This window comes from Limulus polyphemus, unplaced genomic scaffold (assembly GCF_000517525.1).
Source record: "Limulus polyphemus unplaced genomic scaffold, Limulus_polyphemus-2.1.2 Scaffold1050, whole genome shotgun sequence".
Classification (NCBI taxonomy): Eukaryota; Metazoa; Arthropoda; class Merostomata; order Xiphosura; family Limulidae; genus Limulus; species Limulus polyphemus.
Genome location: NW_013666660.1, coordinates 196,902 through 213,424, shown reverse-complemented (window position 1 = coordinate 213,424; position 16,523 = coordinate 196,902). Strand labels below are relative to the sequence as shown.

The following is a 16,523-nucleotide window of genomic DNA, read 5'->3' as shown; positions in this document are numbered from 1 at the left end:
GGGAGAGGGGAGAGGAAGTTGATGACAAGTCCCTCAGATAAAATATGAAGAACCCAGAGATTCTTGGCAAACTCCCACCATAGAGGAACAAACTTGGATAGACAAGTCCCCATTGGACCAGAACCTACAGGGTAGTCATTGATACTGTTGGCAGCATGACATTCTACATCAAATCAAACAATGAGAGGAAAACCCCAGGGGGAAGGAACAGGTAAAGGATGAGAAAGATTAAGATGGGAGACAGAAATAGGTTGAGGTTCAGAGCAAGACAAACGATCAACCAATGAGAAAAGAGTTGATTGTTGTCTCACTGATTCCACTCTGGATTCCAAAGTTGCCAGAAGATCTCCAAATACCAATACATGGTGAAAAGGGGCCAAGTGGAAGTTCCTAAGATAAGTAAGTGGCAAATGAACTTAGGACAAAACCCCATCTCTACCCAAATGATCCCAACAAAAAAGGAACCACGTGCGTAAATAAAGAGTCGAATTCGACAAACATGCCAATGTGGATGTGAGTAGGGAGAATGTATCCCCCCCCCCCAAAAAAATCCTCATGATCTTGGTGGATCACCTCAGAGAGGAGGTGGATGGTGGACAAGTACTGTAGGATAGATGTGGGGGTAAGATGAAGGTGAGAAAATTTGGCGTGGGATAAACAAACAGGATAATCAGGGTCCAATCCTAAAAATAGGTAAAAATTGATTCTAGGTGCTGAGAATCAAGGAATGGAAAATCAGAATGATGGTAGACTAAAGCATACTGATCCGAAGTCTGCAGAGGGTGAGGCATACTAGCATGGATGTGTAGGTGGTGGTGGGTGTTTGGTGTCATGACCACATCTTCCTTACTATTGCTTATAAATTGTTTTTCTATCTTTCTCTTCACAGGCTGTCTTTTCTTTGCAATAATTTTCTTCCTTGCACCACCAGTACCATGAGAAGTTGACAGTACAGGCTCACTATCAGAGAAAGAGACATATGCACCCTCCAGGATGTATGAAATGCAACTGAGCACTGGGGAGAGTGTGGGTGGACAGAAGGAAGCAAGACGTGACTTATGGGACTCTGTATGGCTGAAAAATTTGACAAGCATTTGAATTATAGGCTGCAGAATTCTGAACGTCATACGAGATCTGTCGCACTCAGTACCTAATATGAGGACCATAGCAGCTGATAGGTTAAAAAAAACTTGAGGAGAGCACAAATTAAATGCTTGAATACAAGCAGTGCCAAACAAGAAGTGATAGTCAGATAGAATTGCATAGAGGGCATCACATTAGTCATGTGATTTTGTGGCGGTTCCATTGGTGGAGGTCTTTCGCATGATAGTTTGCATACGAGAATCAGTTAAACTATGTGAATTGAGGGGTGCATGGGAGTGAAAGGCTTGTAGAATGTGAAAAAACTTTTGGAAATAGGTGGCAGCACTATGCATATGAGCAAAAGTAAGGTATCTTGTCGGAAATCTGCTATAGCATGCCACTTCAAAGAAAGACAAAATGTACTGATGCAAAAAAACTTGAAGAGAGCACAAACTAAACATCTGAATACAAGCACTGCCAAACGAGAAGTGATAGTTAACAAAGAATAGCACTGAGGGAGTTCCATGAGCTACGTGGTTGTGTGGCGCTACTATTGGTGGAGGTTTGTCACATGTAAGTTTGCATGCGAGAATCAGTTAAACCATGTGAATTGAAGGGTGCATGGGAGTGAAAGGCTTGTACAATGTGAAAAAACTTTTGGAAATAGAGGGCAGCTATGCATATGACTGGAAGTAAGGAACCTCGTCGGAAATCTATTATAACACAACACTTCAAAGAAAGAGAAAATGTACTGATGGTTTGACATATCCACAAAATATTCAGGTTTTTATCACAATGAAAAACAAAATAAATTGGGTGTACTTCAAAAAGGCAACAACTCAGAAGAGAATAGTCTAAGATAAACCCATAGTTTCATATCAACATGACAGAACCTAAAAGATGTATTAGTTCATGTGTAAATTAAGAATACTACCAACATGCAATTGGTACATAATATTCCAGGTGAATTATATACCACTGTAGTGAAACTAGCACTTTAACAGTAAAATCTAACTCTACTCATAAAACCAAAAAACTCATTCAGCTGTACACCCAAGTGTTTAATTTTCAGCATTACTTACCTATACTGTGACCAATTTTACATAGGAGAAACTGGCTGTATGCTAGCAGAATGAGCATATGAACATCACAGCATCCAAAATACTGATATAGAGAAGAACATGTCAAAATGTTTCAACCAGCATTATTACAATATCAGCCATTTCAGAATAATGGCTGTCTGTTATACATTGCCATTGAAAGAAAATAAAAATTAATTAATTTATTGACTTGGCACTACCCAAAAACAATTAATGTAATCTAAAATACAATTTTAGAAACACCAACAAAGTTATATGGATACAAGTTTGACACTTTCATGTACCCTCTTCATCCCAATTTTTGTTTGAAAAAGTTGGACTGCACAGGACACTTGAGACTGTTGAAAACTACATCCATAATTCATATAAGTTTGCTGTTGTTTTTGCAATAGTGGATATAAACTTTATTTTAAATGAATGACAGATTCTCTTTTATGTATATTTATTGTAACTTGCTTTATTTTCATCATTAGAGGGATAAACTATCAAATTATTCTTTTAGCACAGGATTAAAGTCATCCAACACTGTTGCTCAACAATGCATCACTTTCACTTTAGTTTTTATTTTACAACAATATCCAGTTAATTTGACATGTATTTAAATCATGCACAGGCTTCATTAGAATTAAAATAATAAATAAATAACAAACAAAAAATGTTAAAATTGATACACAATTAAAAAATTTCTAAAATGTAGACTCAACGTTTATCACGTCATCTTCAGAAACATGTAGTCCACATTTTAAAAATGTTTTTAATTGTGTATTAATTTTAAGGTTGTGTTGTTCATTTATCATTTTAACATCATATACAAGTGCCAAGAAAATAATATTTCTTAAAATTGTTCTTAGTTATCATTGCACATTAAGAATTTCTGCTACTTTTTGCTTTATTTTGGTTTACACTTATGTGAAGAAGGGTGTTTCTGCCAAAAACATCACTTCGAATATAAAACTTATCTTTTAGTTAAGATTTGTTTGTGGTGTTAGTTTTCTCAAATTTTTGAGCTGTGAAATAACAACACCATAGCAGTTTTTTTGTGAACTTTAGATACTCAACTTACTTTATGGGGTATGACAGCTGTTTGGATAAGGTTCCTGAATCTTCCAATAGATGGATCCACATCCTCTGTGCAGGAAAAGAAAACTGTATCAATAATGTTCAAATAATTCAAGCAATAATGAAGAATTCTGCTGCAGTTTTCAAGTAAACTACTACATTGTAAAGGAGTTGCTTGAAAGTTAGGTTTCATAGCTTGTATTTTGAAGTAAATCAAATGCTTCTAATAATGAATAGAAATGACTTAAAACCTTCATTGTACTTATTCTACAAAATAACTAGTTCAGAGATAAAGTAATTTGAATATTTTCAAAAATTTGTTGCTACACTTAAAACAAAAAATCATTCTGAAAAAACAGATTCATTGTTACAAAACTTTTAGTGTACTTCACCATACAATGCCAACTATTACATTAGAGCTATTCCTATTATATGTTGCTTACCAGGATTTATAATTTCTTCATCTTCATTAAACTTTACCAACAGACTTTTTCTTTTCCTGTTAGGTGGTTTAATTTCTTCATCAGGAATCCCCAACATAGATATCCTTCTGTTGTGGGCAGTGTTGAATTCTGTAAGATTCTGTTAGTACCACCAGAAAAATTATTTCATGATCTATATAAATCAAAGGAAGCAGTTTTATTTGGTACAGAATTTATAGCACAAATACCTATTGTTGATAATCTGTATTCACTGAAAAATCATACTCACTTGAGTATGTTTTAAGACTTGTGTTTGTAAGAGAATTAAACGATTAAAAATCCCCTAACTATAATAATTAAATCAAACTGTGGAAAACTTTGTCTCTAATTAAATAAAGCTGTAAGAAGAAATTTATGTGAATAAATCCATCTAGGATAAGTCTTGTGTATAATTAAACCAAAGTGTGAGTAGACATGTCTGCAAATATACTCAACAGTGGGAAACCTTGTCTGTAACTAAACTGAACTGTGAGTAGGCATGTATCTATGCCAAACCAAATTGTATGTAAGCATGTCTGTGACTATACTAAAGTGTGAGTAGACATGTCTGCAAATATACTCAACAGTGGGAAACCTTGTCTGTAACTAAACTGAACTGTGAGTAGACATGTCTGCAAATATACTCAACAGTGGGAAACCTTGTCTGTAACTAAACTGAACTGTGAGTAGGCATGTATCTATGCCAAACCAAATTGTATGTAAGCATGTCTGTGACTATACTAAAGTGTGAGTAGACATGTCTGCAAATATACTCAACAGTGGGAAGCCTTGTCTGTAACTAAACTGAACTGTGAGTAGGCATGTATCTACGCCAAACCAAATTGTACGTAAGCATGTCTGTGACTATACTAAAGTGTGAGAAGGCATATCTGTGATAAAAAAACTGACAGAGTAGTGTTTATGGCTAAACTCATATAATAATAATTGTTTATAACCCAACACAACTGTATGTAGGTATATCAGTAGCTAATATGAAAAAAGTCATATTTGTGACTGAACCCCAACTAAGAAGCTTTGTGAGCAGTCACATTATGAATGAACCCAACTCTAGTCTACTCCTAAACACGGGTGATGTTGATTTTCATATAATGGATTTTAGAAAAAAAAAATTATATAGTCATGAAAACCAACAGCTGCAAATTTAAATATAAGAAACCTAGTCTAAGACTCCTTACAGATGTGAGAAGCCATGACTCTACAATGATACCAACTATGGAAACTATGGATTTCATTACTTCATACAGCTACGAGTAACCAGTTTAAAGATTACACTGAAACATTCAAGTTTCTTTGATACTATATAAATGTTCTAGTTAGTGAAAATAAACAGAATAGCATGTTTACATCTAATTCAGTTTCTGTTTCAGGTAGACCCAGGAGGCCACCTTCAATATCTTCTCCTTTCTTTTCTTGTCCATCTATTGCTGATCGGGATGTTTTCTCAGGTCTTTCTCGTAATATATATGAACGAGTTGATGCACCAAAATGGAATAAGGTTCCAACTGGAAGCTGGGTTGGTTTATTAGCTTCCAAATGAGTTCTTCCAATGTAAGTCCCATGTGCTGCAAAAAAAAAATGTATGTTTTATGATATTCTGAAACATATATATATGATTTAATTAATTGTGGAAAGAACAAAATAACTATGGGCAATCTAAATGGACATATCGGTTGTGAAAGAAATGGAATCACTAATGTTATTAGAGCTTTCAATTTGGGTGATAAGAGACCAGAGGGAGAAAGAACTATAGAGTTTTGCATGAGGAATAATCTATCAGTTATAAATATTTTTGAAACATAAAGGTGCCCACAAATGGACTTGGTATAGATGGTGCAGGATAGGTAATTGTTACTCTAGTAAGTCTATTTACCGATTTATTGTTAGCATCAAATACAAGATCACAGATATTAAGAGTGTACCACCAGTCCCACTGAACTCAGACCAAAGGTTAGTAGTGTGTATAGTGAAAATAAGACATAAATATTTACAAGCTCATAAACTTAAAAGGTTATAAATCAAACAACTGAATACAAATAAGATAAAATAATTTCAATATAGTAAGTGAAAACTTAAGCACAGATCATTTGCAGAACAGAAATTTAAATGGTAACATTTAAACAATATGGGAAAATATAAAGGACCTAGTAATATCAGCAGCAGAGGTAAAAGTCATAGGTGTTAAATATATTGGAGGAAAGAGGAAAAAATGCATAAAACAGTAGAGATATGGAGAGAATATGGGAGAGCTAGAAGAGAATCAGTGTATAAAGAGAGCAGCCAAGAGAAGAGTATGGAAATATGGAGAAAAACTGCAAGCAGATTATGGAAATGGTAAAAAACTTGTATACCGTTTAGCAAAAAGGGGTACAGGAGATGTAGTGAAAACAACCCATTACAATTAAAGATGTTGATAGTAATTTAATAACAGATCCCAAAGACATAGATGAAAGATGGAAAGAACATTTTTTGGCACTTTTAAATGTAGTTAAAGGTGGAGATGAGGGTATGGGGGTAGACCAAATTAATAAATTAGATAAAAATGATCTTGGAAATGAAGAAATTGCACTAGAAGAAATTAAAAGAACTCTGAACCTAATGAAAAATGGTAAGGCTCCAGAATGGGATGAATTAACTCTACAATTGTTCAAAAAAAAGAGCGTGACACTTTGCAGAATTCTTGAATTATTTGTTGTAGCATGGAGAACTGGAAAGATTCGACAAGAATGGATTAAGGCCATAATATGCCCTATTTTTAATCGTGGGAATAGGCATGATTGTAGGAACTATATGAAATAGTTCTGGAAGGAAGACTGCGAGAATATGAAGAGCAAGAACTTGGAAAGTGGTAATATGATTTCAGACTAGAGAGAGAAGCACAATGAATCCGATATATGTTCTCAAAAGTATGATGGAAAAATCCTGGGAATGAAACAAAGATAAGTTTATGGCATTATTGGTTCTTCAAAAGGCATTTGATAGAGTGTTGAGAAAAAAAAATGTGGGAAGTCTTAGATTGATCAGGGTATAATATCTCATTGGGATTGAAGAGAGCACTGACAGTCAATATGATAACAACTAGAGCATGGTAAGGTTAGAATAGAACAATGAAACAAAAATTGTTTTCTCCTTAGTACCTTTTCATTAAAAGTTGTGTGAGAACAGTTTAATATATAGATTTTTAAATTGGCACTTTTCTTTCTCAGTCTGTGAACTTCTTGTCATTATAATTAAGCATCCCTTAGCACAAAATAACTGGGAGGGGAGAAGTGCGCTAGGTTGTTAATTTGCAAGGTGTTTGCAATTTTTTGTACTTTTCATTTTATGCTCTGCCTGAATTTTTTACCTCTTGCTTTATTTTATGAAATAAAGCATATATATGTATTATATTTCCATAAAAAGAACTTCCATGTCAAATTTAACAGTTCAAAATACAGAGTTGTTAAAGAAATTCTAATTGTTATATATAGTCCCACACTTATTGAAAGGATGTACTCAATTCAAAACAAATAAGACAACAGCTTCTAGCAAGAAAGTTTAGAAAACAATTGTTGGTTATTTAAATTTACAACATCTGATCTATTTCTTGAACATTTTCTGATGAAGTAAAAGAAAAAAATTTTTTTTAGTGAGTTGAAACAGTTAGGTGCATGAATTGGATAAAGTTTTTAGTTTATTATCTTTTGTGTAATTTTTCTAGTATAACTTATTATCATTATTCATTAGTATACACAAGGTAGAAGAGAAAATTTATGATTAAAAATGCATTTTTAGAATCAAAATGAAACCAGCTATGGAAAAAAAAACTAATAAGCCATGGTTGTAAACTAAATAAGTAAAAAAAAGAAGCAATCTGTTGAGGGGTTGAAGATAAACAAAATATAATATGTATGATCCAATGACTCCAGAAGATAGTCCAACAAGTCTGATAAACAGCTAGAGAAGTGTCTGCAAGAATGGATTAACAATTCAAGCCACCTATGGAAGTTTGAGGTCATCTTGGAAGAATATTTTGTGGTGTTAACGGGCTGGGTTTTCAATGAGAAAGGTGATGTAATAGGGAAAATCATAGCTTATCAAGCCAAGGTTGAGTAATGAGGAGAACTTGGCTCTTTGAATAATTAATTTTTGTTAGAACATGATGAAGAAGTGGTGTGAAGGGTAGGCATAAAGGAAGAGAGGTTCTCTCAAAACTCACTCAAGGTATCTATTGTCAGAGATTTTCAATCTGAAACTAGAGACAGGTAAGGTGGAACAAGATGGTTGGTTGAAATAACAAAGACATTTATCACTGACCCACCGAGACATTTGCAAATCCACTAAAAAAAAACAACAAAGGGTGGAGGGTCCATTCTATGGGAAGAAGGCAATGACCCTGAGAAAGAGTTGACCAAAATTTTCATCATATCAGGAATGTGACAGATTTGAAAGTGAATATGTTGAAAAAACAGCCAAAGAAGTAGAAGTAGAGAAACAAATGTAACACTCTGATTACTGATGTAAGATACTACAGTAGAATTGGCTGTGTGAACTAACATAGAATGGTGGTGAACAAGGGGAAGAAACAGACCTGTTCTAAGATGTTGATTCCTGAAAACAATGCACCAACTCTTGACAAAGGCATCTTTGAAATGGTGAAAACTGAAAAGACTGACAACAGGTCTGAAGTCAAACTTCACTGAGAAGCAATGTCTCACTGAAAGTGAAACATGAGTGTATCTCAAGGAAATGACATTGGGAAGTGAGGCCATCATCCCCAAAGCAAAAAGGATGTCTTTGGCAGTAGATGTGAAAGACAGAATAATATTAACCCTTAAATTTTACATATATTAATGCATAATGTGGGTCACATTTGACCCAATTAAGAAAAAAAAGAACTAAAACAAAATTAAACAAAACTTTGTTATGAAATAAAATAAAACATATTTTTGACTAACAACGAGTAATTCAGACATTTTAGTTGGAAAAATAGAAGAAAAAAAATAATGGGAAATGTCTTTGATGAAAAAAATAACAGAACGTCAAGTCAATAAATTATATTACAAAATGTTTGGCTAAATATTTACTGCAGTTATCACATACAGCTATTTTTGTTGTTTTTGAATGTTCAGAGCAGATAGGGAAATAGTTTTTTGGTCCTTTGAGGTAGGGCACAGTGAACATCTTTTGCATTTTGAAATTCACATATTTTACATACTTTCAGTGTGCTCTTGATGTTGTTTCTGTATTCCACATCTTTGCAGAGCATCTATCAACATATTATTTACCTTTACAATAATTATTTCTAAAGTCTGACAAACATATGGTACATACTGTACATAATATACTTCCTATGCATTTTTTTTCTTTTCAAATCCCATTTACAGTGTTCAAGTTTTTACATTTTTCGATTATATAGCCATGTTAAATTCAATGAAAAGTCTCAACTGAGAAATTGAAAAAGGATGGTCCAACCAAACAAATTTCATCATCAGCTTTAAGCCAGTAATGGGAGGGATGGGTCATTTGTGATCCATGTTATGCATTTAAGTGTTAACACAAGATTCCAAGACTTTGAATGCCAAAGGATGTGTATGAAGTGTATATTTAACCATATTGATCAAAAAACCCAGATGGACCAAAGTTAACATTTTCCTTACCTGTAAATATACTTCAGATAGTTACCTCAGACTGCAGCTGTGAAGATATTGTGCATGCCATGAGCATTGAACAAAACTCTCATCCCTAAATTTACTAATGTCTATTGTGCTAGCCTATGATGTAATCATCTTTAGACTATAGCTCTTCACCAATAGGAGGGCAAAACATCTTCTATGTTTCCATGAATATTAGCACTGAACAAAGGCTCATTCTTGATGGGCAAAATAAATGCATTGGAACTGGGGAAGAAAAGGAGGAGGTTGTGTAGAGTTGAGAAATTATCTGAAACACATTTTCAGGTAAGGAAAATGTAAGCTTAAGAAACATTTACTCACTTCTCTGCACAACAAAAAGTAAGAATTCCACATTGCGAAGATGATGAATGGGCCGGTGCAAATAAAGAAATTACAAAGATAAGCTACATTATGAAAACATCATCAGAGAGGGAAATCCTATGGAGTGTCTCACCCAATAGGGATAAGAAACTGCTTGTATTTCAAGCAGGAAATACTCTTTGCCAATAGAGGTGGTAGACTTGATGGTACTGTCAAAAGAACCTTTTTCATGGTACTAAAGTGTTGAATTTACAATTGCTAAACAGCCATTATCTCACAGGCAGTCAGTTCACCACAAATTTGTAGTGTAGTTAGGGCATTAAGTCAGGCCATTCCATATTATTAAAACATTTATGAGATACTTACCATAATAATCAGGTTCAGGTAGAAAATATCTCAAAAAGAAAACAAAACTAATATGGCTTGGTTCTCCATGAATGGTGCAACCACTCAGTCTCAGATCGGTGTCATTTAACTGACCCAGTGGGGCACTCTCCAGATCAACCTCCCCAACAGCTTGGGACTAGGGAAGTTAACATTTTCTTAAACTGAAAATGTATTTCAGATAGATACTTCCGCAAACAAAAAGCTTTCTCGATTTATACTGCCCTTTATGAGTGCAAATGTTCGCTCACCACTAGCCTTGATACTCCCACTTACCCTCAGATATGTTAATGTGAGATATCTGCATACTAACAAGCAAATGATTAGGCAGTAACCCTCTACCTATAAGAGTGTGACATTACCCCTATCATAACTAGTGCTCTCTCTAATCTTTCAGCTGTTAACCACTTTGAGATTAGTCATATCACACCAAACCACACTGAAATGGGAAGAATGGGTGGAAAATGGGAGAAGAGGTAAGTATTTATCTGAAATACATTTTTTGTATAAGAATATGTTAACTTCCAATATGATATCTTACCTCCTTTCACCAACAGCTAGAATCCCATATTGAACAGGTGGAGGGCCGGTGAGAAGATGATCCTCCTCTAGGAAGTGCCCAAAGGAAAACCATTGGATGTGAGAAGAAATTAAAAACAACACACCCGTGGGAGATGCACCACTTCTGAGCCAAGTACACTCATCACTCATGAGTATTGTTTTGCCAAATGGGTGGAAACAAAAGAAGGATACCAATAAAAATTACATAAATAATGGGACTCCCCTCAGTGTAGAGTGGCTAGGGCATGACAGACCATAAATGGGAGTTTGACCTCAACCAACATCTGGCGGCATCTGGAATTGTACATCAGGTACACAGTAGGAAGAGGAGTTTCCATACCAATAACCTGCCTCTGCAGGCATGCACCTTGAACATCCAGTTGACAGTAGGAAGGTGAAAGGCCCAGGTGGGTGTTCATCTCCAGTCCAAAATCTGATGGCATTGGGAATGTTTTGTCCATTCTGTGGTAGGAGGGGGGTACAGAACCTTGCATCTGTGGAAATTAATGTGTCTTGTCCAGCTCCAACCAACACCAGATCCACTGTGAACCCGACATCCAACAGACAGTAGGAAGAGGGGCGACTATAAGGGTTTACATTTCTAGTCCAAAACCTAGCAGTTTTGGGAATTTTTCATTCCGTTTGCAGTAGAAGGAGGGTAACCATCCAAACACATGTTGGGACTTATGTGGCTGGTCCGGCTCCAACCAATACCAGATGCCTGTGAACGAACATCCAGTGGATGGTAGGAAGGAGGGTGCCTCAGCTGGAGAAGCAAACTGCAATCTCTATATATACTTCATTCAACACTTTGTGGCATCTGGAATTATACATTAGGTCTGTTGTAGGAAGGGCATCATGCCATCTACACTGGCAGAATGCCACCACCCTACTCTCAACTGAGTGGTATTATGCACACTTAGGATGAAATGCCTCCATAGTCCACCACCCCGGTGGCTAGGAACTGGTAAGTGGCAAGTACTTCCATACTCCACTAGAAGGAGGAGGGAAATAATGCATTGGAGAGTCCGAAGGACAAAAGCACTGGAGACAGTGCAATGGGTGATTGTGATACACTAGACTGAAAAGCAGAGCAATCACCTCGATGGAGTGCATCATCCAACACCTGGCAGCATCTGGAACTGTACCTAAGGTCCATGGTAGGACAAATGTCAAAAGCCATGGATCATCAGCAATGGGCAGTGATCCTTGTTTGCTTTACTCATGTTCGTCCAGAAGTACATGGTCTGGGACGAATATACTTATGAAGGAAAAAACCATGAGGTATACCTATGAGTGGCCCTGTGAAACACCCCATCTCAATGTTGGGCATAAAATGACATGGATATGTGTTAGGAAATTGTATTTTGAAAGCATAGAGAACATAGTTGATCAACCAACACCTGGTGGCATCTGGAATTGTATATCAGGTTCACGGTAGGAAAAGCCTCAATGTCATAATTATCTAGCATGGTATACGATTACAGGTCATTCAGTGCGAATCTAAGACTAAATATACCTGGTCAGGCAATATTTGCTACAGAGTGGGAGCCAAACATGCAAAGGCCCAGCAAAGAAAAGAAAATGAGGGTAGGATTTACCTCTCACAGAGAAACAGTGAAGAGCAGGAAATGGCCATGCAATGATGATAATGATGTAAAGCTATGAGCAGTGGTTCACATACCAGCACTGATAATGTCCTCTAAGGGAAGATGGAAATGTGCAGCCAGGGGCATGGTGAGGTGACGGATCTGATGGGAAGAAAGCTGAAAAACTTGAAAATCATCAGGAGAAAGGGAAGAAATGGCAGGCAAATTAACTGGCGAATCCAACCCATAAGAGTAATGGTAGAAATATCATGGGAGAGGTTAGGATTCCATGAAATAAGCAAATGGACTTGGGAACCACAAAGGGAGAAGTGTGTGTAATATACTATCAGAGAGCCCTGACCAGGCAAAGGAGGTGATTGGGATTGGAACAGTCACAATGGTGGGATATGAAGAGGAGAGAAATGGGTTTGAAAGTAGAATTATCCTCTTGAGCAGCCAATGTTTTTGGCATAAAAGAATGATCAGGAAAGAGGAGAACATAGGAACTATGACACAAAACATGGCAAATATCAATTGCAAACCCATCGCAATGATGATGTCCACATGAACAACATGAGCACGAACAGAAACTTAAATGAAAAGTGATATAATGAACATGAAGACAAAGGTTCAAATTGAGGTTCCAATCAGGGAGGGAAGCAAGGTGAGAACTGCAGAAGGAATGAAGAAACAGGGATAAGACTTGTGACCAGAAAACACAAGCAAATTTGGTAAAACCAAAATGTGGCAGATAACAGCACCAAATTGCCTGCAACAGAGGAAACTGAAAGCTCCTGTCAAAAGGATGTTATGTGAGGAACAGTATGACAGAAAGAATGATAACAGACCGACAGACCATCTGACAGACCGACAGCAATATGTGTACCACCTATGTTGGTAAACTACCATGGAGGAAAAAACTGGATGTGAAAGAAGTTAGCTACACATTGCAAAAATATATCCTTTTTGGCAAGGGAATGGACAAAAGTCATGGATGAAGAGAGTGTGGTAATGGAGAGATGACATACACCTGAGTGGGACTAATGAAGGAGTGTCGGAGATAAAGGAAGAAGGGGATACCAAATCTGGAGCCAGCAACAGAACATGACATGGAGTGGTCCGAATTATGACAAAGACCCTTGGGAGGAGGATATGCATATAGGTACAACCTGTACAATCTTGACTGAGTATCGACTACTCCCACCAAGGGATGAGGAACAGGAGACCAAAATAGGGGAAGTTGTGTATTGAGATTAGTGGCAAAAGCACACAACCTCCTAAAAACGTGAGGATCCAAAAAACAACTCTGTAGGGAAAATCTTGTTGGGACAGGATAACCAATCTGTGACCATATTCAGGTCACCTGGAATATGCCATGCCAACAAAGTGACGTGATGGCTGTGGGTCCAATACAGAAGATCCAATGTTTGAAAACAGAGGTCGCCTGACTGAATGCCCTCTTCACTATGATGTACAAGACCACCATAAAACTGTCAGAGTGGACCATTACGAACTGGTTCCAAAGATCCCACAGGAAATGAAGTAAAGCTCGACGAACAGAAAGATGTTCCAAGAGATTGATATGGATAGAAGACTCAGAAAGAGTTCAATGCCCTGAAACCTTCTGAGTGTCGAAATATGCTCCCCAACCAGAAAGAGAAGTATTCATAAAAAGGTGACACTCTAGATGGGGAAGGGGAACACCAACAGTAGTATTCTCCTAATCCAACAACCAGGCAAACTCAGTCTGTAAGGAAAGGGTAAGATGGGCATCCAATGGATCCAGAACAAGGCTCCATTGCTCTATCAATACTTACTGAAGATGGCACATGTGGGCATGACCAAGAGGAATGAGGGCTTCTAGAGAAGTCCACATCCCCAAATGAGAGAGAACCTCTCACACAGTAGGATAAGGAGAGGATGAAATAGCTTCTTGGCAGAAGAAACTGAGTATGTACGACTGAGTTTTCTTGTGATGAGGAAAGAAACAGTCAGTAGTCCATATAATTGTGTAAATGAAGGCCTTTGGAATGAAGCAGATAGGCAAAAGCCCAGACCACTCGACAGAACACAAATGGAGTCAAGGCAAGTCCAAACAGAAGTGCCCCAAATTGAAACACAAGTCCATGATGAACAAAGCAAAGAAACTGTCTGGATCCAGGGAAAATGAGGATATGGATATATGCATCTGACACATCGACTTTGTCATCCACATGGTGAATGTGGAAATGACAAGGAAGTGGTTCAGTGACAACAAACTGATGATTGTACGCCAACCCCGTGTCTTTTTGGGAGCAACAAATAGACAAGAGTAAAGTAAGAATCTCCTCATTCAATGGTACCCTTGTGATATGTCTCAATTTGCCTCCAAAAGATGCTGGTAAGAAATGGGATCCTGAGGAGGAGGGAAGGAAATGGGAGTGAGAGACAATAGGGGAGAGGAATGGAAGTGGAAGACCAGACATTCAGAGATGATGTTCAAAACCCATGGATCGATCACAAAGGACCTCCAAATGTGGGCAAAGTGAAGGAGTCTGGCCCCACCAGCCCTGACCTGAAACATAGTTACCAATGTTGAAAGCCATGAAATGATGCCTGTCCATATATCTATGGCAAACAACAGATGCCAAAACACCCAGAACTGGTAAGGGATTGGAAGGGAGGTGAGACACAGGGATGGGAACAGGTTGATGGGATAAACAAGAAGCCAAGGATAAGTGGGAGGTATGCAGATGGTCAGACTCAACCATCGACTTCAATGAGTTGGGGATACCCCCAAACACCTATCGTTGTAAAAAGGTGCCATGTGCAAGTCATGTAATGAGGTGGAATGTACCAGAGATAAAATGGTGTTTTAACTGAGAAGATCCCAACAGTAGAGCCCAAGAGGAAAGGCGTGCCATGGTAACAAAAAGGAGATTCCGAGTATCATCTGAAAAACCCGCAGGAGAATGATGAACAGCCTCAGATAAAAGGTGAAGAGTGGTCAGAGTAAGACAAATACAGGAAAACTGTGGTTGGGAAAAGGTAATTGAAGTATCAAGGTTCAATCCCCACAAAAGAAGAAGCGACTCTAAAAGCCGAGAGTCCAAACAGGAGAAGTTGGAACAATGATAAGCAAAAGCATGATCATCCATAGTATGTGGGTGTCGAGGCATACTAACCCTAAACGTAGTTGTTTCCCAAAAGCTCATCCCCAAGAAGGGCAATGGTGGAACCATAGGAGATAAGGACAGAATAGAACATACCTTAATTTTATAAGAAAATAATTTTAAAAAATCCTCAATCTCCCCGAGTATGAAAATTGTGACATTTGCTCTCTAGGTCTTCTCTCTACTCTAATTTATTTACCACCCCTCCAAGAAATATACAATTTAATATAAATTACTCATTATAATAGAGTTATTACTCAGACAGAGCATAATTTTTATAGCTTTCGAACTTATTTGGTTTCAGAGCCATGAAACCCCTCTTGCCACACTCACCTGTTACATCCTCTCTTTCAAAATTGTCAATAGTTCTCTCTGATGTTTAATACAACGTTATTTGTAACCAATAGAAAGCCAAAGTTTTCATCTATCATATGAAATATAAATTAAGTAGTTTTCTATGCAGATAATTATCTATTTCATTTCCATTTCAAATTTTATTCCCATGGGGAACACACTGACGAGCTTAGCTGAATGTTTAATGGCTCTTATTGCATAGTTAGAAAGCCAGAAACATTATGATAGTTATAGGACATTGTATGCTTTTTACATGTTATCATACTTTGTTCTTAAGTGCAGTAGTACCATTAGTATAAAAAAACAGGCTTAAGTTTCATAGATAGTCGACAGCAAAGAAAAGACGACCCCCGGCAACAACTATATTTCTTGCTTTTCATATGTATTCTTTCTTTATTATAATAAAAGTAATTTAAAATGTAAAAATTGGAAACTTGTTAGGTTAGCTAACATCACATTAGGTAAGATAAAGGTTAATTATAATAAAACTTCTTTATGAAGTATACTAGTAAGTAGTTCATGCATTACGATTCAATAAGGTAACATGAGCTACATGTTCACCAAGTGATTTACAGCTTGTGTGACAGGATTATTAGTTAGACACAGTTCAAAAGGCAATAAAACAATAAAATTAAGTATAAATAGATGTATACTCTTACAAGCATTAAGCTAAAATCATAAATAATATTCAACATTAAACTGGTACACAATTAAAAACATTTTATTTATGCCTATCTATGGCCTTCAAAAAGTTGACGACTCTACATGTAGAGTCGTCAACTTTTTG

At 36.8% G+C, this 16,523-nt stretch overlaps 1 protein-coding gene across 1 annotated transcript in view; it reads right to left on the bottom strand.

Annotated features, from left to right (window-relative positions):
* The window catches only part of LOC106461871 (nuclear inhibitor of protein phosphatase 1-like), a 28,473-nt gene that overhangs the window by 5,202 nt on the left and 6,748 nt on the right, over positions 1–16,523 (bottom strand). The window contains exons 2-4 of the mRNA XM_022388947.1: positions 5,069–5,286; positions 3,686–3,824; positions 3,247–3,311 (exon numbers count right to left, since the gene is read on the bottom strand). Of these exons, the coding sequence (XP_022244655.1) occupies positions 3,247–3,311; positions 3,686–3,824; positions 5,069–5,286 (422 nt within the window). The remainder of the gene's footprint in view (positions 1–3,246; positions 3,312–3,685; positions 3,825–5,068; positions 5,287–16,523) is intronic.